The sequence below is a fragment of the Sturnira hondurensis genome, unplaced genomic scaffold, assembly GCF_014824575.4.
Source record: "Sturnira hondurensis isolate 20B ecotype Veracruz unplaced genomic scaffold, ASM1482457v3 Scaffold0022566, whole genome shotgun sequence".
Lineage (NCBI taxonomy): Eukaryota > Metazoa > Chordata > Mammalia > Chiroptera > Phyllostomidae > Sturnira > Sturnira hondurensis.
Window position 1 is genome coordinate 11,718,948 of NW_028095197.1, and position 24,054 is coordinate 11,743,001.

At 42.3% G+C, this 24,054-nt stretch overlaps 1 protein-coding gene and 1 pseudogene across 2 annotated transcripts in view; both read left to right on the forward strand.

The window, feature by feature from the left end:
• Positions 1-24,054, forward strand: part of LOC118979684 (myb/SANT-like DNA-binding domain-containing protein 3) — a 123,209-nt gene that overhangs the window by 91,350 nt on the left and 7,805 nt on the right. For both annotated transcript variants that reach the window (XM_037035880.1, XM_037035877.1), the window contains 3 exons: positions 7,064-7,212; positions 9,249-9,314; positions 19,603-19,726. In XM_037035880.1, coding sequence (XP_036891775.1) covers positions 7,064-7,212; positions 9,249-9,314; positions 19,603-19,726 — 339 coding nt within the window. The remainder of the gene's footprint in view (positions 1-7,063; positions 7,213-9,248; positions 9,315-19,602; positions 19,727-24,054) is intronic.
• Positions 1,846-2,494, forward strand: LOC118979686 (activated RNA polymerase II transcriptional coactivator p15-like; annotated as a pseudogene).

Sequence of the window (24,054 nt, forward strand, 5' to 3'; positions counted from 1 at the left end):
TTTTTATGTCTGTGCATTATTAGTTGGTATTCTATCTGTTGCAAGGCTGAAATTTGTTTTACTCATTTTTATTCAGTGAGCTATGATCTGCACTTTCGTTTCAGGTTATATGGCCTTATGAAATAAACTAGGGAGTCTGTCTGTTCTCTCGTTGACCTTGTGTAATAATAGAATTACATCTTTGTTGAACAATTGGAGTAAGTATGTTCATGAATTTTCTTTTGAAAAGCACCTGGATCTGATGTCTTGTTTTTTATAAAAAACAACAACAACAATTCTACTGATTTAATTTTTTGATGATTATAGTACCATTCATCTTCTGTTTCTTTTCTGGTAAAATTTGATAGTTAATATTTTAAAAATTATTAATTTTACCTGATTTAAAACTTGCTAACATAGTTGTTTATAGTAACTTTCTGTCTTTTAATCCATAATCCACATTGACTCTACAGTTTTTTTCCATTCCTTATATTGCTTTTTTTTCTCTTTTCTCCCCATCCTGTTTTGTCAATTTGAAAGTCTTTTCAAAAGATCAAGTTTTAGCTTTACTGCTGTTCTCCATTGTAACTTTGTTTTCTATTTCTGCTAAGATAAATCTATGGTTCAATATCTGTGTGTATATATCCATATATCTATATTTCTCCCCTTTTTCGTTTTCATTGGATTTATTCCATTATCTTTTTCTAACTTCCTAAATGGACGCTTTGTGATTTAATTTGCAGCCATTCTTTTGGGATTCGAGAAAAACCTTGAAGCAAGTGAAGGCTGGAGCCAGGTGGACGTCTGAGGGGGGGTATTCCAGGAAAGGGGGAAGCCCGGGAGCAGGAGTGTCCTTGGTGCACTCGAGAGGAAGGGAGGCCAGTGAAGATACTTTTCCTGGTAGAAATGTGTAGAACAACTGCCTCCCTCCTTTCATTGGTCGGTTCCTATGCGGGGATGTCTATTGTATGCAACAGCTGCAGCTGGGAGAGAGGATGCCGTCTCAGCCACTCGTTTGTTCATGGTCTCAGGCTTCTTCACTTCCTTCACCCTCAGTCTTTCTATTCATAATTGGTTGTGATGAGGATTAAATAAGGCAGCTACAGCTATACCCTCACCGTGGGTGCAGAGTAAATGGCTGTTAAATGTTCTGAATTTGTCGTATTTACTAAAGTGATTTCTTTCCACTTTAGTGCATACTCCTGTGCTTTGGGCATCTTGCCCTCTGCCGCTGTTGCCAGTCTGCAGACGCCGTAATTGCTGTGATCAGTTGTATCAGGGGCCTCTGGAGGCTAACGTTTTCCTTCTTTGCTCTTGTTTCACTGAGCGGGACTCTTTTTGAGCTGGAAGTGTAATTTGATCTCACTGTGTGCCGCAGAACACGGTGGCGAGGGTTTGTCCTCACAGTGCCTGGTCTCCCATGTGATGGGGCCGTCCTGCCAGGATGGGGGTGCTGGCTTGCCTTTGTTTCTGAGCCCCTTCCTGTTCCTGAAATGGTTCTGTCATACTTTCTTCCATTAGCCACCATTTCTACTTCACTGCCGTCTCGGTTTTGCCCTTCATCCTGGGGTCAGCAACGTTTTTCTTTGATTTGCAGGCCCACAGCTCAACCACTGAGGCTTGTCAGCCAGGGCAGCGCAGTTCTTCTATAAAGGGCCAGATGGTGACTATTTTGCACCTCGAGGGTGGTGCAAGGTGGTGTTTCATTCTCCCCTCCCAACCCTTTAAACATATGAAAGCCATTTTTGATTTAAGTTAGTAAATGTTCTTCCTATGCATTTTACATTGTTTTCTGGTGCCTTCATTTTAAAATTGTGAAGGAGAGCATATAGTCAAGTGTATAAAAACACACATATTTGGAGTCATGAGTGGGCGAGCATGGGCTGTTGGGAAGCAGGAGGGGAGCAATGCCTAAATCAGAGGAACTTGTTTCTTCGAGCTCTTCTGGCAGCGATTCTGACAGTGAAGTTGACAAAAAGTTAAAGAGGAAAAAGCAAGTTACTTCAGAAAAACCTGTAAAGAAGCAGAAGACCGGTGAAACTTCAAGAGCCCTGTCATCCTCCAAGCAGAGCTGCAGCAGCTGAGATGATAACGTGGTTCAGATGGGAAAACCAGGGACGTCAGTGTTTGGGACTTCGAAGGAAAAGCCCTTATTGACGCTAGAGAATATTGGATGGATCCAGAAGGTGAAATGAAACCAGGAAGAAAAGGCATTTCTTTATCCCTGAGCCATGGAGCCCGCTGAGGGAACAGATTTCCGACATTGATGATACAGTGGGAAAACTGTAAAATCAGAGCTGTATAAAATTTGGAACTGGTCTGGTTATTTTAATCTGTCTTTTTACATTGGCTTTTGTTTTCTAAATGTTTTCCCCCCAAGCTATTGTATATTTGGATTGCAGAACAATTTGTAAGGGTATGTTTTTTTAATGTGCATTATTAAAAATGATCTGAATGAAGTTCATTGTCAACTTCACTGAGGAGGATTGCTTTGTGCCTACCACCTAGTGTAAAATAAAATCAAGTAATACACATTACTCAAAAAAAAAGGTACACATTTGGTTTAATGCACAAAATTGAAAGAAACTTTTGTGAATCCTGTCGCCCAAGCCAGAAGTAGAATGTTATCAATACTTCAGAGCTGGCCCTCCGTGGCCCTCCCCAGCTGTATCCTGTGGAGTCATGCCTTTGTCTTCTTAATAGTTAGTTTTACCATATGTGGTAAGTCTCATAATAATGTATTCTTTGGCTTTCGATTGATTTTGAACTTTTTATACCTGGAATCATACTACCTGTACTTTTGTTCAGCATTATGTTTTTGGGGTGCATTCATGTTAATACACACAACAGTTCATTCAGTTTCGCTGCTAAATGAACTTAGTTGTTGGACTTGACCACATCTTTTTGTAGTCTGTCTTACTGTTGGTGGACATCTGGGTCATTTCTAGTGTTTGCGCTCATGAATAATGCTGCTGTGAACGTTCTTACTCATGTCCGCTGATGCACGTGTGAGAGATTTTCCTAGTGGTGACATTCTGGGGCTTGTGCACCTTCAGCTTTCCGTGGCGGTGCTTGTTTTCCGAAGTGGTTGTGTCGGTGAGCTCTCTCCCCCGCAAACAGAGGGAGAGAAAGAATTTCCTTTGCTGCCCAGCCTTGCCCACACGTGGCATTGTCCTTGTTCTCAGGTTTTGCTCCTTCACTGAATGTGATAGTATCTCTCTTATGGTAGTTTTAACTGCATTTTCCTGATTATTGAACAGTTGAACATCTTTTCACATATGTTATTTCTATAAGCTCCTTTGACTCTTGTTTATTTCTGTTTTCCATTTATGGCTTTGCCTATCTCTTATATATCTTTTAAAAATCGATTTTAATTTCTGTATTATGGATACTGATAATTCATTAATTATTGGGCTATACCTATTTTCTTTTGTTTGTGGTTGTCTTTTGTTCTCTTTATGGGTCATTCTTCATTTCAGAGTTAAAAGTGTTGGTCTTTCGTGTTTGATCCTCTATATCCTTAGTAATTTTGCCTTTCAAACACAGGTCTTTAATTCACCAGGGATTAAGGAAATCTTCAAACATATAGAAAAGGAGAAAAAAAATAAAGCATAACCCCTTCCCATAGAGCCATCACTTAACTTCAAAAAGTCCAGTTTTGTTCCATCTATTTTTACCTCCCCACATATTTGGAGGAAGTATTTTAAAGAAAATCTCAGTATCATGTCATTTCTCTTGCAACTATTTCAGTTTTATTTTTGTTTTATCTGCTTGATGTATGACTATAGAGAGAGGCATGTTAAAATCTGTGGTAGATTTGGCTATTTTTTGTTATGGTTTTATCAGTTTTTGCTTTATATATTTTGAGGCTATCTTAAAATATTTAGAATTATTATATTTCCTGGTAAATGGAATTTTTTATTATTATAAAGAGACCTTCTTTCTTCGTCTTAACTGGTCTCATCTTGTATTAGATAGAGCCATACCAAGCTTTTTCCTTTCCCAGGGATAGTCTCTCACTATGCTTTTATTTTCAAATTTTTGTATCATTAAATTTTTTTCCTATTTGTTGTGTTGTGGTAAAATACACAGAACATACAATTAATTCATCATCTTAACTGTTTTCAAGTGTGCGGTTCAGTGCTGTTAAGCACATTCAGGATGTCGTGGCCCTGCACCACTGTCCACCTCCAAAACTCCTCTTGTAAAACCGAAACTCCACCTACTAAAAGCAACTCACCGTCCTCCCCTCCCCCAGCCCATGGCAACTACGCGTATCATCACATTTCACATGTATCTTCTACGCAGCACATACCTGGCTTTTGTGTGTTTACCCAGTCTAGCTTTTGTATTTTTATCCAGTCTATCTTGTTATTTAGCTAAATAACTGATTTTAGCTGGAAAATCAGTTTATGCAAATATAGTATAAGTACTGATGTATTCTGATTTTTTTCTATCTTATTTTGTAATTTGGTCTTGCCTTTCCTTTGCTTCTTCTTCTTTGCCCGCTTCTGAATTTTTCTCTCTCTTAGTTTCATGTTATGGGTGCTCCTGCTGTCAGTGGTGACCTTAGTAATTTTAATTTGCATGTACAGCTTACCACAGTCTGAAGTTCGGCAGTGTCTCTCAGTGTTCTTTACACTGCCCCTGTGGTTCAGCCCAGTTTGCCTGGTGTCATTGTGATGTATCTTAATTTCTTGTTTGAAAACATTCAGCCACACAGAGTACTGTTGTTTTTTTCTTATGTGGTCAGTATTCCGTTAACGTTACCTACATATTTATACTTTTCTTCTTCTTTTGTGTTTGCATTTTAGCTTTTGTTCTAGGATCATTTTCTTGCTGCCTTTAGCATTTCTTTTACTGACAGCAGGTGGCAAACTCTCTAAGTTTTTCCTTCTTGCAAATTACTTTTATTTTACCCTCATTCACAAAAGATATTTCTCTTTGTGTAGAATTCTATTCTATCTCAGAACATTGTAGGTATTATTTCACTGTCTTTTAGGTATAAATAAACATGGGGCTTCAGTTTTGCTTTTGAAGATATTTCTCCCTTTTATTCTTGCTTCTTTGAAGATAATCTTTCTCTTCTCTCTGGCTGCCTTTGAAATGTTCTTTTTTGTTGTTATAAAATATCATTGTGTTATTTCAGTGTCTAGATTCCTTTTTAATAATCCTGTTTGGAATTTATTAGGCTTTCTGGATACTCAGATGATCTTCTTTAGTTTTATAGTTTGATGGGAAATTTTTGAGTGTATTGTCATGGCCTCGGTCCTTTAACTCCTTCTGGAACCCCGTTCAGATTTTCATTAGGTCTTGTGACTCGGTTGTCCATGTCACTTACTGTCCCCTGTATTCCGTCTCCGACTCTGCTGTGGTCTGGGTAATTTTCCCTGACCTCTTTTCTAGTTTACGTCATTCACCCATTCACCTTTAGGTTATGTAACCTGCTGTTAAATCTGACCACCGAATATTTTTATTTCTACTAATCCATTATTGATTGTAAGTTCTGTTTGGGTCTTTCTAAATCACCTTGCTCTGCTTGTTGTGTTTTAATTCCTTTTTGTTGTGATTATGGGAGGAAATGTGTGTGAGCTGCATGTGTTTCTGGGACTATCTTAGAAAATGTTTGAGGTCTAGTGTCACGCAGTTGGGGTTCTCTGGAGGGGGTTGCATTTGCTCTGTCAGTTGCCTCGGGCGCCTTGCATTCCTGGACTCCCAAAATAAGTTCTGGGTTTGAGGTTTTCTAGAACACCCAAATAGTATTTTAAACTGTAATGACCCATGTGAGGGCTGGCTTGTGGTTTCAAATGCTCAGGGGAGATATTTTTCTTCCCTCTCTTCAGTGTCTTGGCTCAGGGCAGCGCTTTTTTCCTCCTTTAAACAGTCCCCTTGGAATATGGCAACTCACTTTTAGTTTACCCTTGTGCAGTGGGTTGCAGCTTTTTGAGGTGCAGGCTTTTCTGGGGTCTTCAGACTCCCCACCATAGGTAGGTGACTCTTCTTCATCTCTTGTTCCCAGAGGCCTCAAAGCGAAAAAAGTCAGTAATTGAATTGACCCGGTGTGGCAGATGCCTTCAAGCTGAAAATCAGCTTTAGCAAAACTCACTTGACCTTTTTCTCTGTTTCTGTCTTTATTTAACTTTAGTCCTGCTAAGTCCTTGCCAACTTTTGAGTGTATTTAAGAGAATGTTCAAAAATATTTTACCCAGTATTTTAAAAAATATTTTATTTATTTATTTTTTAGAGAGAGGGGAAGGGAAGGAGAAAGAGAGGGAGAGAAAGCTCAATGTGTGGTTGCCTCTCTCACAGCCCCCACTGGGGACCTGGCCCACAACCCAGGCATGCGCCCTGACTGGGAATCGAACCGCAATCCTTTGGTTCACAGGCCTGCGCTCAGTCCACTGAGCTACACCAGCCAGGGCTTACCCAGTATTTTTTATTGTTTTTAGCAGGAGAGTTGGTCTAGACCGCTCATCCACCATGTGGCTGAAAAGCAGTGTCTGCGTTTTTTGTGTCATATTCCCAGCCAGACTTCCCTGTTCTCGTGAGGGGTGGTCTGCCTCAGACTCCCATGGCCGTGTCTGTCATGCAATCTGGGGTTCAGGGGACACTCGGTTGTGCAGGTGTACAGTTTTTGAGGCCTTCCATTTTACCTGTTTTGCGTCTGTCATTTTTTAGTTGCCTCAGTTATTGGGTGGGGCAGGTGTACTATTACTGCTTCTCATTTACAGACCAGTAAGTGAAAACGTAGAGGAAGAATTTGGACACAAATCCGGTAATTAGTGGGGCCGGGATTTAGGTTCTTGACTTTTGACTCATAATTCTGGGTCATCTCTCGATTATTGTATCTTAATATGGAACTTCCAGAGAGAATTGGATTAATAATGTCTGGATGAAATTGTATCTACATTCTTACCTGAAAGAAATCATTCGTGGAGGATTCACTTTGCTTAAACTCATCAATCGGCTAAAACACGTGGACATCTCTTCCAGAAAGGAGAAAAGAGCGACTTTCTCTCTGCGGTTGCAGCATTGTGGAGCATGTTTGTTGTGAGAGATAGATGATTGTTGTCTTTTCCTACAGGTGTGTGTGTAATATAGATTGCAGCGGATACAGTTTCAACCCTGTGTGTGCTTCCGACGGGAGTTCCTATAACAATCCCTGTTTTGTTCGAGAAGCATCCTGTATAAAGCAAGAACAGATTGATATAAGGCATCTTGGTCATTGCACAGGTACAATTTGTTCTACTTATCCAGAGTTCTTTCCTAAAAATTATATGTCTGTAATCTTATTTGTACATTTTTGTAGTGTTCCAAATTTGTAAAATGAGAAATCTTTGATGCTTTATTTTCTTTTATTAGATTTTAGAATTTCTTTGTTCTGTTACTATTATAGATTTTTTTTCTTACCTATTTTCATCTTCTCAAGACACAAACCATGCGTTTGGTTATTTATTTACTTATGAATCTGACCTTAACATGGATTTCTAGATGCAAGTGTAGTTCTTAAAGGGTGTCTTAAATTTGTAATGATAATAGCTGTTTAAAATTTAGTCAACTTATTTTAAATATAGTAGCATTATAAATACTGGATATATATTATGTGTTTTAAAGATTTTATTTATTTATTTTCAGAGAAGGGGGAAAGGGAGGGAGAAAGAGAGGGAGAGAAATATCAATATGTGGCTGCCCCTCACATGGCCCCCACTGGGGAACCGACCTGCAACCCAGGCAAGTGCCCTGACTGGGAATCGAACCAGTGACCTTTTGATTTGCAGCCTGCACTCAATCCACTGAACTGCACCAGCCAGGGCAATACTGGATATATTTCTTCATCTTTTTGTTTTAGAACATTCTAGTTTGTCTCCATATTCTCTCCCTAGTTTTTGTCCCTACATGTTAGAGCTGTTGGTGTTAAGCTCTAGAATGTAAGGAAAATCATTACCTTCAGTTGAAAATTCTTTTTGTTCTTCTTGCTTTTTGTCATAGTTTAGAAGCCATGATCCCAACTAAGAATACATCTTTGTTTTCCATTCCTACCAGAAAAATTCAGGCACTAAAGACAGGTTTTTAAGCCTTCTTTCCTCATCAGGATGTACATGGGCTAGGATAGTGGGTTAGTTCCTAGTAACACACGAGGTCCACGCACACGCCCATGTGCTAGGGTGGTACACTGTTCTTGCTTACTAGGTCTAATCACCTCCCCCGACCCCTCCCTTTTTGGATTTATTAAAGGGATATGTTTTTATCTGAGCTAAGGGGGAAGAGTTGTAAGCCAAAGTGTGTACTTTATAGTGGTAACAAGTTATTTGTGAAATACACAACTATTTATAATACTTCTAGTCTAAGCTACCAAAAAATACCCAATAAACTCATGTGAGGGTTTCTAGGTGGGGGGTTAGGAGTGTTCCTAGTAGGGGAAACCACTGGTTGATATGATAGGTAGACAGTCGTCTTAGCTTTGATCTTGAGAAAGTAGCATGGTTTGTTCTTTATTCGTGGGGTGGTAGTTAGAGCCTAGGTTGAAAGAGGAGCTTAGAGAAAGAATATTGTTCTCAGAGGAACTGGAGCATGATTGAACGGTACTACCTAGAATTTCAAATTCGGAGCAGCTGGCCAAGCTTAAGGATTGTGTTAATTGAAATGTATGCAGATCTAGAATCCTTTGGAGTTGTTTGTCCTTAGCTTCTATTTTGGTCCCCTGTATAATGTTTCCATCCCCACCTAACTGCATCTTCCCTTCCTCCCCAACTGTGTCCAGGGAAGCTTCCACCTGTGCTTCTCCACAGGTGTTTGTGGTTCATTTATAGTCTTCCCAGTCTGGATACAACGCACCAGTCAGGGGTCATTTTTATAGCGAAATTGTCTGATAACACAGCTGAGATTCCATATTTAGCTTATTTGATATGTTTCCAGGGAAACCGTGGTAGAAGGTACATCCTGAGACCATTGTTCTGTGGTGAAAGGATTAATCCTTTCTGTTAGGGTATTCATTATTTTAGTTTGCACAAGGAAGACTTTCTAAGGCAGTGACATTCGAGGTGAAATCTAAATGAGATGGGACTGTTCATCACGCAGAACGCGTGCAAATGTGGCAGGCCCTGAGGCCCGAGGTAGAAATGCACGCCAGATGCAGAGAGAGGTGGAAAGTGTGAGCAGGACGGTGGGGAGAGCTGGGGAGGACCCAAGCAGTTGGAATATTTGGGAGTTTCATTGTATGACTTAAGCCTCATGTGTATCTTAGTTTGAAAACTCTTTTTCTCTTACAGACACAGATGACGCTAGTTTGTTGGGAAAGAAAGATGATGGGCTACAATATCGACCAGATGTGAAAGGTACTGAATCATGATTTCTTGAATTTTGGCTAATTATTGAAATGTTGTCACTAGTCGTCCTTGATAATTCTGTTTCTGTTATAACGACCTTTCCAACTTTGCTCTCTGTAGCAATATACATTATGCAGCCATTATTAATAATAATATTAGCTGAAATAGCTGAAGTGCTTCTCAATTTACAGAATACGCATTTTTATTTTTTTAAACTTTTAAAGAAAGATTTTATTTATTTGTTTTTAGAGAGATGAGAAAGAGAGGGAGAGAAACATCCATGTGTGAGAGATACCTTGATCAGTCACCTGTCACACACAGGCACTTGGCCGGCAACCCAGGCTTGTGCCCTGACTGGGAATCAAACTGCTGACCTTTTGGTTTGCAGGCTGGTGCTCAATTCACTGAGCCATACCAGCCAGGGCAGAATATGCTTTTTTAAATTGAAATTGTTATTGAAATAATTGTAGAGTCACATGCAATTGTAGAAAATGACATAGAAAGATTGCTCATATTTGCTCTTTACATCCTATTTACTTCTCTAGAACCTGCTGTTGACACTGGCCCTTCGTGCACAGGTCTTTCACCCTTGTTCCCTGCGCCTAGACCTCTTCTTTGCCGTGTTATTATTCGTCGTTTCAGGCTCAGCTTAAGTCATTTCCTTTTGGGAAGTATTCCTTGACCCTTAAATCTAGATCAGGTGCCTCTCTTCTGTACTCCCCTATCCAAGCACTTAACGTGCTCTGGTTATAATTGTCTTTTCTTTTTTTTTTACTCAGCTGTGTTCCCTCTAGGCTGTGGGTTCAGTGAGGACAGGAGACTGACCCGTGTTCACATGTGTGTCCCTGACATGTAGTAGAATGCCCGGCACACATGTAAGTGTTCTGTACTTGTCAAAGAATGGATGAAGCTCAAAGCGCTTGTAGGATTTATTTGTACAAAGTCTTCAATGTAGTAAAGGTCCGAGTAGAGACTGGGTTCCAGGTCCCGACCTCTCATGTCCAGTGCTCTTTCACTTCTCATTTACATATCCATTATTTAATAACTTTTGATACTTACAGCTGCTCTCAGGAAAGGACCGATAGGAACACTGGGGCCGAATGAGGTTGTGTCTAGGAACCACAGCAGGTCCAGGTCTGGGAGCTCCAGTCCAGAGGCCTGCACTTCTGTGCAACTGCTCTTCACCGTGCATCTTCTAGTCATTTGTTTAGTTGTACTAATGGACAGGTTTTTTTAGATGTGTGATTGACCTTTTAAAACTACTTTATAACAAATGTGGAACATGCAAATAATGATAGTGCCCATTTCATAAAAACTAAATGAGATAATACATGTTAGATGCTTAGAACAGTACTCATAAGTACTTAATAAATTGTGGCCGTTATTATCACTGAATCATTCTCTCACTTGAATCACACTGAACCCGAATCAGTTATATCCAATGAGCCCCTGAGGTATCCCTTCCTTATGTCGATACAAAGTGCTGTATTTAAAGTGTGAAGTCTCCTGAATTCCCACGTGAGACATGACAGATCAGCCCAGCTCTGTTCTTTACACTGACAGTACATGACTGTGGTAGGAGGGCTGTGTTTTCATGGGTAGAAACTCACACCTCAGGCAATTTGGGGGGTTGTGTCTGCCTGAAATACTTCTGCCTTTGATAATATCACGGGGATAATTTAGTGCGTAGGCTAGTTTTTAGATCCTGAAAAGCGCTTTACACATAAGAATTGATCTACAAGGTATAATTTATAATATGCCTACTTTATACCTTTCATTTTACCAAACACTGTTGGTGGATCGAAAGATAGCTAATACATGACATCTATCTTTAAAGAGCTTGTGGCATAATACGAAATGATTATAACCTTCATATAACAAAGTAGAAATTGGTTATTGTCATAAACGTAATGTGGTTAGAAAGTGCAATGGGGAAAGAAGAGGAAAGAAGAGATTACCATTTGGTGGGGGAGAGTGAGAATCTGAGAAACTTCATGGCAGAGGTGGAACTTGAGCCGAGCATTGAAGGGTGGTTAGGGTTTGAACAGAGGTCAAAAGGGTACTTCAGGAGGATGGAAAAGCATGAACAGAGTGTGGATGCAAATGTAATAGGGCGTACTAGAGAATGGTAAAGAATCCTCTTGTCTGGTTAGTAGGTGTCGTAAGAGGTAGAAGTGGAAGACAAGACTAGAAGGATAACTTGGGGCTGTGTTGTGTAGGGTCTTGAATATTATGTTATCCTAGGGAATTTAAACTTTATTTATAGGCAGTGGGAAATGGCTGATATATTTGAAAGAAGCAAAGCTACAAACTTAAGCAATTGAATGAATGATACCTGATACATTGGATTGGAGGTAAGGAGATCAGTTAGTAGACACGAAAGGAATAGACATCTACTGAGATATGAGGGATAGAGAATTCAAGCTCAGATGACTTGAATGATGGATTCCACTTGTTGAACTAAGGGTGTTGAGAGGGGAAAGGTGTTCACGGTAAGGTAAGGAAGGAGTCGATGGTGGAGGTGATGAGTTTTATTTTAGAGTTTGAGTTGCTCATGGAACTCATCCAGGTGACTCTGTTCAGCACAAATTTATGAGTCAGTTGGATATAGAGGTGATCACTGAAGTCATGAGAATGGATGAGAGAGATTATAGGGCTGTGCTGGCTAAAGCAGTGACTGTTTAAATTTAAATTAATTAAAATGAAATGAAGTGAAAGGTTCCATTTTCCCATCATGCTAGCGCTATTGGAAGTGTTGAATAGCCACGTGGGACCAGTCACTACCATGTTGGACAGCACAGATATCGATCATGTCTAGAGTTGTAGATCGTTCCATTGGACAGCACTGTCATTTAGAAATGAGAGGGTGTTTAACTTAGGATGAAGCAGAAAGAGGATCCAGAGGAAGAAACCAAGAATACAGTGGCACAGAAGCCAAAGGAAAGGTAGCCATGTGGTTTAAAATGCTGCCTAAAGGTATTAGAGGACAAGCATTGCATTGGAAGACAAGGGGGTCCCTGGTAATCTTGGGCCAAGGAGTGTCTGTACAGTTATGAAGGCGAAACCCAAAACATGAGTTCAGAAATGTTCCAGCAGTAAGGAGTAGAGTCGAAGGTAGCTCTGTTTTGTGCTTTACTTCATTTGCGTGTTTTTTTTTGTTGTTGTTCTCATGGCATTTCCAGGAGGCCTCCAGCAAATGTTACTGCCCTTCATATTCAACAAAGACTACCTAGGCAGGCAGGGACCTGGGGATGGAGGCGGCACAGTGAGAGCAGGAACACAGCTGCAGCAAACAGCTGGAAAAAGCGCATGATCGTGCTCAGCAAGAAAGCTTTTAAAGCCGGGCTCCCTGAGAAGCGGGCTGGTGAAATGGGGCATCTGAGCGTCCAGCACGGAGGCTGAGGGAGTGCTTGCCTTGGGCTGTTGGAAAACCGTTGGCTGCTGTTGATATTGCAGCATTAGAAGCTTTGCCATAGATGTTGGAGGCACAATGGATGTGCTGGTTGGGCAGGAGGTGTGGGGAGATGGGTGTGTGACATTTTGAACACTTGATTAGAGAGCATTTCAAACCTATAAACATAAAATAGTATAATGAACCCTGTGCACCCAGTACTCAGCGTTCAGCAGTTAATCAGCATTGTCATTCTCATGTTGCCTTTATATGCCCATCTACTTGATTACCATTATTCTTATTTTCTAGGTGTTTTCTGAGGTATAATTTACATACACTGAAAGGCACAAATGTTAGCTATCAGTTTTGACAAGTGAATACACCCCATGTGCACTATACCTTACCACAGTCTATAGTATTTCCGTCTACTCAGGGAGTTCCTTTGTGGCGTATGACATTTTAATGAGGCCATTTTTTATCAGAGGGTATTTTCTTACAGCCTCAAATTTAACTGTAACAGCTTTTCATTGCCAAGACATTTTTGCTTCTTTCCTGAGCTTTACCTCAGCCCAACCCTCACTCCACCATGACCTCTCTCTCAGTGGCCTCTATTCCTGCTAACCAGTGATGCCAGAGACACTGAAAGGTCCCACTGCTTGGTGACTGTTGTTTACGTACTTTCGTACAGCTTTTTAGATATGTCCTGTTAAAAGGGGTCTTGAAAAATTTTGCCTCATCCAAAGGTAAGACTGAGTCAGTTGCTAAGTCACTGAAGGAAGTGTGAGGGTGTGTGTTGTGGGGCGTGGTGGAGGGTCATGGTGAGGATGGCCAGAAGCGGCTCAGACTGCTCCGAGAGGAAGGTTGTTGGAGGGAGAGTGGATCGGGAGGTGACAGGGCTGAGACAGCAGGGGAAGGTGGGAGGAGAGGTGTTGTGGGGAGTGATGTGATCCTGATGTATGAGGGAGAGGGAAGGAGTGCTGTCCGAGGGAACGCCTGAGGAGGCGGATGAGTTTATTCACGTTAGAAAAGGTGCTTCACTGGGCACAGTGGAAAGGCTAGAAAAGGAGGAGCTGGGGTTGGATGTGGGAAACAGTGGGTTTAGACCTGAGAGAGTGGAAGATGTTGGACGGGTAACTAGGAGTTTTTACCCAGATGGAAAGTACTTGATGGGGTCCAAGAGGACTCGGGTTAGGGAAGGATAAAGGGAGGGGTATGTTAGTGATGAAGCTTGGGGTGCAAGGTAGTATAGGGCAAGAAAGAGAGTATATTGACTTTTTTAATTGGGGAATTGTGGCATTAACGAGCCCTAGACTTACCGATACAGCGTTGATGTAGTTGTTGTGGGGTCAGCGGTTGACCTTTAAATGCTTATCTTCATTGCTAATACAACTCCTCATGCCTTATTTGGGTTGTGCATGGATGGGCCGGGACAGATAGCCAGCCGGTGGGGCATGCCTTTGCAGATAAGCCACCTGGTGCCGGGGTTTCGTACCACATCATCACTGAGAATGGTGCTTGCCTTTGTTTTTGAAAACACTGCTGCTGCTGGTGGGTTTATTTCTGGGCGGAAGGAGCTGCGGAGGGACCAGGCACACTTTGTGTGTTGCAGACACACAAAACACTGTTCAGAGACCAACAGTTGCAGCTGTTATTCCTGGAGCCTGCCTGTCATGTCACCTCTTGGTCTGGAAGCATTGTTCAGCCGGGACCGTTCTCTGCCCATTTCTTGCTGTGGGGGGCTCTGCCTCTGCCCCCTGCTTCATGACATCTTTAAAGCCTCGTTGTCTTTCCTTTTTGAAGTTACTAATTTACTTGGAGTGCAGAGCAGGTGTTTGGACATTTCGCTTTTGTCCATTTCCTACACGCCTCCCAGGGTAACTTGGTGAAATAATAGTGATGGTTAGAAGTTGGTGCTCAGGAGTCAGACGTGTTCCACACTTAAAGGCCATGTGGCCTGATCCGGAGTCTCAGTCATCACATCTACAAAGTGGGGCAGTACCATCTCCTGCCTAGGATTTCTCTTAAATGCTGTATGGCTGAGTTGCTTATTGATGTTGTTATGGTGATTGTGAATTCTTTTGTTTTCTAGTTTCCTTGTTGGTAGCCTGGCTGTGCTCAGAGGTCTTCCTCTCTATAGCATGTGTATTTAATGTAATTCAAGAGAAACATCAGTAGGGTAGTCACCCATTCAACAATTACCGATTGAATGCCCTACTGTGTGCCAGGTGCTTTCACATATTTGTGTTACTATTTAACCCTCCCCACAGCCTTGTTATCCGCATTCTGCAGACGGAAAAACTGAACAGAGGTTTGGTGGCGCGTGTGGCAGAGCGAGGTCTTCCTGAGCCTGCACGCTGATGCTCTTCCTCCTGTATCGCAGCTGCACCAGAATTCTGTCCTGCTCCCCTTGCTCTCCTTGTTACTTTCCTTCTGAATAGTTAATCTACTCCCAGCTGTCACGTTGGCAGAATTTGTTCTCTGACCTTGACCTTTCTTTAAGCCCTAGCTTCTTATGTTCAGTTGCCTGGTGGGTCTTTGTACATACATTTTGTTTGTATTGATATTGCCTGAAACTCCAGGAGCTACCACGGTGCCTAGAACATAATAGGTGCTTAATAAATACTTCTGGGATGACTGGAGGTCTAAATTTGAATTTGGCTACATTTTCTCTCTGCCTGACCTCCTGTCATTAGGCTCACTTTTTGAGGGTTTTTTTTCCCGTTTTTAAAACTGTAGTGAAATATACATAACAAAATGTACCATCTTAACCATTTTTAAGTGTACAGCTGAGTGGTATTGAGTAGGTTCATATGTTGTACAGCCGTCACCACCATTCCATCTAGGACTCTTTCCATCTGGGAAAACAGGAAGGATGGCCGTTAAACAGCCACTCCCACTTCCCCCTCCCGGCAGCCCTGGTGCCACCATTCCGGTTTTTGTTTCTCTGATTTCGACTACTCTGCATACTTCACGGATGTGGAATCACACAGTGTTTGTCTTTTGTGACTGGCTTATTTCAGTTAACATAATGTCCTCAAGGCTCACCCATGTTGTAACTTGTATCAGAATTTCATTCCTTTTTAAGGGTGAGTCATATTTCATCCTGATTTCACCTTATTTTTCCAACTTTGACTTACATCCTTCCCCAGTCTGTACAGCTCTTGGTAGGTTCATCTGCTACTTGTTTCTGAGAACGTTGTGTGCATCACACCTTCTCTTTGGTTACCACCGTTCCTCTGTAAAGCTGTCTGTATGCCCTGGGGCCTAGCTTAAGTCCTAGCCTCTGTGAACTCTTTCCTGAGTAATGTTGCCTGTAGTGAATTATCTTTTGACTTTGAATTTCCATAGCACCATATATTGTAAAACCTTTTGACATTTAATTATAAACTGCCATGTGGGACCCCTTCCCTTGTATTGTTCAGTGTTCTGTGTGTATACATTGATTCCCTAAATTGATTATAAGCTTTTTCAGGGCAGGCATCATGACTACTTTTAAAAATACCTTCTGTAGCTTGGCTGAGCGTATGGCTGTGCACAGGAATAGTGTGGAAGTATGTACAATGGACTGTCTAGTGTTGGTGTCGAGCACAACGCTGAATTTGGATTCTGTGACAACCACGGACTTCAGTCTTACTAGATAGGTCTGTGTCTTATCTGGCTTTGCTTTGTCTAGAACTCAGTGTCACATTGTTTTTTTTTAATTCATTTAATTTTAGAGAGAGGGAAAGGGAGGGAGAAAGGGAGAGAGAGAGAGAAACAGCGAACCCACAACCCCAGCATGTGCCCTGACTGGGAATGGACATGGCCGCCCTTGGCTTTGCAGGATGACTCCAAACTGAGGCACACCGGTCGGGGCGATGCCACATTCTCTTACTATTCATTCAGTAAATGCTGTTGGTACCATACTTCATCTGTTAATTTCCCAAAACCGTGCTCTTAAATCTGTTAACTTTTTCTCGTTGCTGTCATGTAGCTGAATTCTGATGGCTTCAGCCTCACATTGTTCTTGAAATTTCCGCCTGTTGATGGGGCTTTTTTATAGTACATGAGTCCGTTACTGCAGTCTCTCTAGACCTACACGATCCTGTTGTCCTACACCATATAGGGCTGTATTACTGTAGGTTGGTACATACCCCCAGTCTCTATAGTCCTAGGATTATGTACTTCATCATGTGTCACACCACGGACGTACCATGTTTTGAGGAACTGTGGGGTGACAAGTGCCATGGGAGACAGTGCTTTCTCCCTTAAGTCGCCTGTGGCTTGATTTCCAACATAGAGTGGCACTCTCAGTTTTAAACTAGAGCAAGAAAAGCACTATGTTCCAAGGGCGAGGAGTTATACAGAATAATACAAACGTGTAGATTTTCAAAGGAGCTCACAGCCTTGTGGTAGAGACTGATTTAAAACCCCCAGTAGTGCCCTGGCTGGTGTGGCTCAGTGGATTGAGGCCTGCAGACCAAGTGGTTACTGGTTCAGTTCCCAGTCAGGACACAGGCCTGGGTTGCAGGCCAGGTCTCCAGTAGGGGGCGCATGAGAGGCACCCACACACTGATGTTTCTCTTCCTTTCTCCTTCCCTTCTCCTCTGTCTGGAAATAAATAAATAAAATAAAACAGAACCCAAATAGTTATACGACAATATCACGAGCATTGTAGTAGACAAGTGGGTGCTTAGGATGTCAGCAGCCTGAAGGAGGGCATTTCATTCATTCATCACAGCAGAGGCAGAGTTTGAAGCCGGAGGTGACCTTGTAAGCCCCTTGAGGGCAGGATATGTCTTATTTTTCTATCCCAAGCACCTAGCAGAGTGCCTGACATATGGGACATGATCGGTAAAGGACAGGTGAGTACGTCGCCGGTCCTCTGCTGGCCATTGTGGAAGCTGCCGGCCACGTGTGGCTGCTGTCGGATTTAGAGTGTGGTGGCTGGGATTGAGATGTGGCATGGGTGTGAAGTGCTTACCGGATTTCGAAGACGTACTTAAGGAAAAGAGAGTGGAAAAATACCACCGCTTTAAATAAATGTGGACTGTATGTTGAAATGATATTTATTTGATGTATTGGGTTAAATAAAATATGATGAAAATTAATTTACCTATTTTTACCTTGTAAAATATGGCGACTAGAACACAGAATTTACAAATGTCTCGTATTCCACTCATGTTGGACAATGCTGATGTCATTTAACTCCGTTAGAAGGGTTTGACCAAGGTCACAAAATAGCATGAGTTTACTGGTTGTACTTGAATTCTAGTGTATGTAGTTCGTTTTCTAGGCATAATTTAGTACAATGTAAATACATAGATTTTGAGGTTAAAAGGCACCAATTTGGTCTTCTAGAGCTAACGTAACTTCACTGCTTTAGTTATCCCATCATGGAGGAGAACTAAACTATTTTACCTATTAAGCTTAGTAATCATGATAAGTTTTTCTTTTTTTGTGTAAATTTTGATCTCCAGCAAAATCTGCAGTTTTAGTTGTCAGCTTTTTTCCTTCAGTTGGCACCTCTATTCCCACGTTGCCCTTGCTCTTCCCCTTCTCATGCACACACCTATATCTATATATATGCACACAGCCTCCCATTTTATTCCTGTTTTGGGTTTTTATTAACATTCTTCAAATTTTACTAGTACCTGTATTTGTTTTCGGGAGAGATAAGCCTTCGCTGCTAGCTGCACAAGGCGCTAGCTGGTTGACTTACTGTCTCACATGCATTAATTACCCCATGTGGTCCTTTCAAAGCCCCACTGTATGCAGGTCCTATTAGGATCTTGATTTCACAGTTCTGAAACGTCAGGCTTAGAGAGAGCAGTCTGTTCAAGGTCACACAGCTAATAACACACCGAGTTGTAAGCTGGAGCTGTCAGCAGAAACGGCAGGAAACCTGGGAAATTGACAGGCCATACACATTGGGGCACTGTGGGTCCATAGAGTTGAGGATTAATGTGTTTGTGTAGATGCCAGAAAAAAAAGGACGAAAAATCCATTGCAAACTGTGCGGCTCTGTGAATGTGTATACGTGCGTAAGTCTGAGAGAGAGCTGACAGATGGATGGGGCTAGAGAGAGCAGGAATGAGTGGTATGACTGGTTTTGGAGACTGGGTCCCTATGTCTTTGTCTGTCCGGCCTCTTTCTGTTTTTCTTCTGGACTCTTTCCATCTCTGACAGTGGAATTACACACCACATTTCCACTTTCTTCAAGTCCACTCATTTCAGTTCAAATCAGTGCACCTAAGTCTGAACAGACACTCCTCAGCGTGCTTACAGTGGTTTGCTTTGGATAGAGGGATCTCTGGTGATTAAATAATTTCTGTTCTCTATAGTATTTTAATTTTTTGACGTTAATATACACTAAAAAAGTTATATAAAAATAGCAGCACTATTTTCATTTGGAAAAAGAGTGAATATGCATGTTAGGGTTCATTCTAAAAATAAACCTTTCACTCTAAAATTTCAGAATCCCAGAACTTACCCTCTGCCTTTCCATTGTTCTTTGGGCTCAACTGCATAGCCCCCAGGTAAATGGTCAGAATAGATGGAATCTCCAGAAGCCAGTGCTATATACAGCGTCTCTCTGCCACGGACGTGACCTTTCTTGTAGAAGTGGTATTTATGCCTTTAACAAAGATGTTTAGGGTATTTTTTTTTGGCAGACTGTTTTTAAGTAACAGTAGCGCATAGTCGCATCCTTACAAACATTTTCAAATGCTTCGAGTCTATAAAAGTCGACCTGCTGTGTTCGTGGCATTATGGGACCTTGATTCGTATCTAGCCACCTATTTGGTAAATTTCCTTTCCCAATTACCCAGCAAGGGGTAAATTTATTTGTTGTCTCCGAACCTTTGAAAAGTCCGTATTCTCAATTTGCTTTTCATTATTTATTGACCTGGTTTATGTTCTTTCAAGATGCTAGCGATCAAAGAGAAGATGTTTATATTGGAAACCACATGCCTTGCCCTGAAAACCTCAATGGTTACTGCATCCATGGAAAGTGTGAATTCATCTATGCTACTCAGAAGGCTTCTTGTAGGTAAGTCGGTACTCCAGGTCCGAGATGAGGACTTTTTCCATCAGTGGTCGCTGCTCTGTAGGAAGCGTGAGGTGTGGATGAACTAGTACCAAGAAGTACTGTTTATGTTCAGTAGAGATATATAAAAGTTCACATCATTTCAGAGAAATTGGCAGATAATATGCACCAACAATGTTATGTTAGGGTTTTGAGATTTGATATTCTAAATGTAGTGTATATTTTAATATAAAAATAAGTATGTCATATTTCAACTCTACTTTGGTTTTTTTAGGCAGTCTGTTAGAAGGTGGATGAGGGACTAAAGAATGTGTTAAAAACGGAGAACAACATGTAGTCCAGAGTATGCCAAAATAGATTTCTAAAAATAAGGGGATGAGGATGTAGAACCAGGTGTGATGCGAGAAATCGAAAAGGAAAGGGTGTAAACCTGTCGGATTTCAGAGACATGACGTGACTCGTTCAAGGTCAGCAGCAAGTGAGAAACAGAGTCAGGCTGCAACCCTAGCTCCGATTTCCTGATGCTCAGCCAGGGTTGGTGCTTTTTGCTGTCCCGTGTCTGTCCGCCCGTAGTGCTTCTGGCTGCTGCTGCTGGGGGCCCATCCTGCCCCTCAGGTCGGTCTAATTAGCCAGGTGCTGTTTCCAAGACAACGGGAGATGCTGTTATTCTCCTCACTCCTGCTTCTGGAAGTTTGGCCAGAGTCTTTTCTTCCTTTCTTTGTTACAACATCAAAACGTGGAGAAATGGTATTCTTTCTTTTGTTCTGTCTACCTGCAAGCCAGTGAATCTTTCCCTCTAAGAAGTAAAAGAGGCCATTTGAAATTGGGTCTCTCAGATTGTCCACTCTTCTAGCTCCCTTCTCCCAACTCTCATTTTCCTCCTTTCCTCCTGCTCTAACAACAACAACAATAACAATAAAATCTATAAACTGTTAATGGTAAAATAATTTTTATTGTTAAGCTTTTGGCTCTTTTCTGACTTAAAGTTCTTGTCTTTGAAGGAATTGGTTCCCCCAACCTCCTTTTCCCCCTGAACATTTAAATGACACAGTTCTGCAGAAGAGAACAGGCCAGTTTTTGAGTAGGTAATTAATTTAAAACATTGAGATGTAACTGATGCATAACATTACATTTAAGCCAGTCTTACAGTCACACAGTGGGTTCCTCGTCTGTCTCACAGGGGCGTATGTACTTGGATGGAAGTTCAGAACATGTTGTCCTCTTAGGACGGGGCATCTTTTGAGACACCTGAGTGAGAGGTGAGAGCAGATAATGTCCTTGAGGATGAAGTAAAACCAGCTCACATCACAGGGTTTTAGTAGCTGACAGTAAGCAGATTGAGTGGGATAGTGGTTAGAAGTTTTGGAGTCAGACACACCAGATGGGCCAGTTATTGGCTGTGCCCTTTGGAAGTTACTTAAAATTTCTAAGCCTTGTTTTTCTCATTTCTAAAATTGTAATAATAACATTTTAAAATAGTACCTACCTCTTAGCATTGTTAAAATTAAACGCCAAGTGGTTAGCATAACACTTGGGACACAGTATATACTTAATAAATAGCGATTGATGTTGTTAGACTGTAAATGCCTTCAGGTCAGGGGCTGTGTTTTCCCAGCCACCATCTTCCCAGTGCCTCACATAGAACCTACCCCAGCAGCTTCTCAGTAAATAATTTTTGAATGACATGTGATGGTGATCAACTTTTCCCTTTCTCCTGACCAGAGCTATTTCTCACAGGCTAAAGAATCTCTTTCTGCACACTTAAAAGCAGTTGACCTTTTTCTTTTGTTGAAATATTCACAGTGTCTACAAGAACCTGGCTTCAGTGTCACATGCATGTGGCTGGTGGGTGGGTGTGTTTGGGCAGCAGTAGACAGGTGGGGACGAGCAGTCGTGGCCACAGTCCTGTTATTACGTCAAGACCTTCTGGTCCTGTCCCACCATTAGTTTGTCAGTTGGCGTAGTCCTTATTTTGTCCCCAATTTTCCCCAGCACTGGGGTTTCAAATTCAACAGTGACAGCGATCCAGGGTCTTACCTTCCAAAGCATGTACAACTTGGTGGGTGAGACTGACAAATAGTAAGCAATTAAAATATCATATGAAAAATGCTAGCATATGTAGATACATTGGAGGGGGGTGGAGGGCATGTGGGAGGAGGGGAGAGTTTTACAGGAACATTTGTGCCATCTCAGGAGCCTGTCCTTTATTTTAAGGCAGCGAGAAGCCATTTAAGGATTTAAGAAAGATTTGGTCCAGTCTAATTAGAAATGGACTAGAAGACGGAAAGTTAGGAGACTGTGTATTAGCAGGGAGTAGGAGCCTGAACTCGTTAAAGGAATTGGACTGGGCCTGAGCTGAGCAGGTGAATGACGGAGAGACAATAAGGTGGTTGAACCCCTTCTTTTTGGTGACCAGTCAGACATGAGGGTGGGGGTGTGGAGGTTGGCGGAGAGTAGTGGGAAGGACAGTTCAAGGGGGTTTCCTGGACTAAGGCAAAATTCAGTGGGGAAATAACAGTGGGAAGAGGCTTGAAGGGGAAATGGTGCATTCTGTTTAATATGCTTGGTCTCGGGTGCTCTGATGGCTGTCTAGTTGCTGCTTCCAGAACTCAGGAGACAGCTGTAGTTAGAAGACAGACATTCAGGAATCGTTCCATCTGTAGTGCACCGTTTTTAGCTCCTACCCAGCAGTGCTTCCATCCCACTAGACCTCCAGCGTGCTGACCCTGCTCCTTCCAGGGTCCTCACCCTCTGCTTGGCCTCATCCCCTCTGTACTCAGCTTACATTCTGTGGTCAGTCATTGTCGTCCCTACCTTGCTTCATCACACTCACTTGACAAAAACTGTAATCCGGGGCCATTCACCCTGCCACCTGTACTGTGCACCTGTGTCCACACAGCTGGACACGGCTGTTGTTTTAGAAGTGTACCATCAGGTGGACTTGTCGCCCACTCAAAGTGGGCCCTGCATGCTGCGGGCAGTCATTCTGTAACTGTGTTCATCTGTTCTCCTCTTCGGATTAGTACATTCATGTATATACTTATTTCTTCTATCTTCATTCTCAATTCCACCAGCTACCATCCCCTTTCTTTCCTCGGTAGAAGAACTCGGAAGACTTGGTGGCTCCGTCTCCAGTTCCTCACTTCCCATCTCTCTTGAAGTCGCCAACACTTCACTGAGACTGTTCTGTTGCTAAATTCAGTGGTCGGGTCTTAGCCTTAAATTGCAGTTGACACGATTGGTCCTCCCTGTGTGATGCACATTCTTCACTGGGCTTCTGGGTTGTATATGTTCTGTCTTGGCTTTCTTCGACCGCATTGGCCATTCCTTTCAGTCTTCTTGGCTGGCTCCTCTTCTGCTTCTTGACCATTTAGGGTTGGTGTGCAGCAGGCTGTGGTCCTAGTCCTCTTCCTCCATGATTCCTCCAGTCCAAGGGGGTCACGTGAGAAATGTGGATGACTCCTAATTTACGTGAGTTGCAGATCTTAACGTGAGGCTCATGGATCCCTCTCCCTCCTTGACATTTTCACCTGGATGTGTGACACCTGAAGCTTAGCAGGACCTAAGCTGATCTGATCTTCCTTCCCTCCCCTAGACCTGCTCCACCTGTAGCCTTCTTCCTCTCAGCTCAGCCAGCTCCATCTAAATTTACTCAGACAAGACACCGTTAGTACATCTTGGACTTCTCTCTCTCTGTGTCTCATGCTGTATACCCCCTCAGCTGGGAAGTCCCGTTAGCTCTGTTTCAGAATATATCCAGAATTTGATTACTTCTCACCATTGTCCCCGCTCTTCCTAGAGGCCGGGCTGGCATTTTTTCTCTCTGTCATCATTGCAATAGACGTCCCCCCACTCATTGTATCCTACAGCAGCCAGAGTGAGACTTTAAAAGTGGAAATCGATTCATGCCATTGCTCTGTTCAAACCCTCCCAGTGGCTCCTCCATCTCACTGAGCGCAGACGCCCTGCACGGTCTGTCCCCTCACTCTGTCTTGGTCCCCAGACTCCCTCCTCGTTGCCCACTCTACTCCAGACAGACTTGCTGTTCCCGGAAAATGACATGCACCCATACTCCTGCCTCAGGGCCTTTGCACCGGCTCTTTCTTTGCTTGGCGTGCTCTCCTTCCACTTGTCCACATGACAGATTCTGTCATGTCTTACATGTCATTAACGCGCTCTCTCTCCAGTACATATCACCTTCTAAAATAACCACTCGATTTCCTTAACATGTTTATTGGCCCTCCCTCCCCCAGCTGGGGGGGGCAAACAGGCCAGGGATCCTTATTTCTTTTGCTCATTGATGTGTCCCAAAGGCCTGCTACAGTACCTGC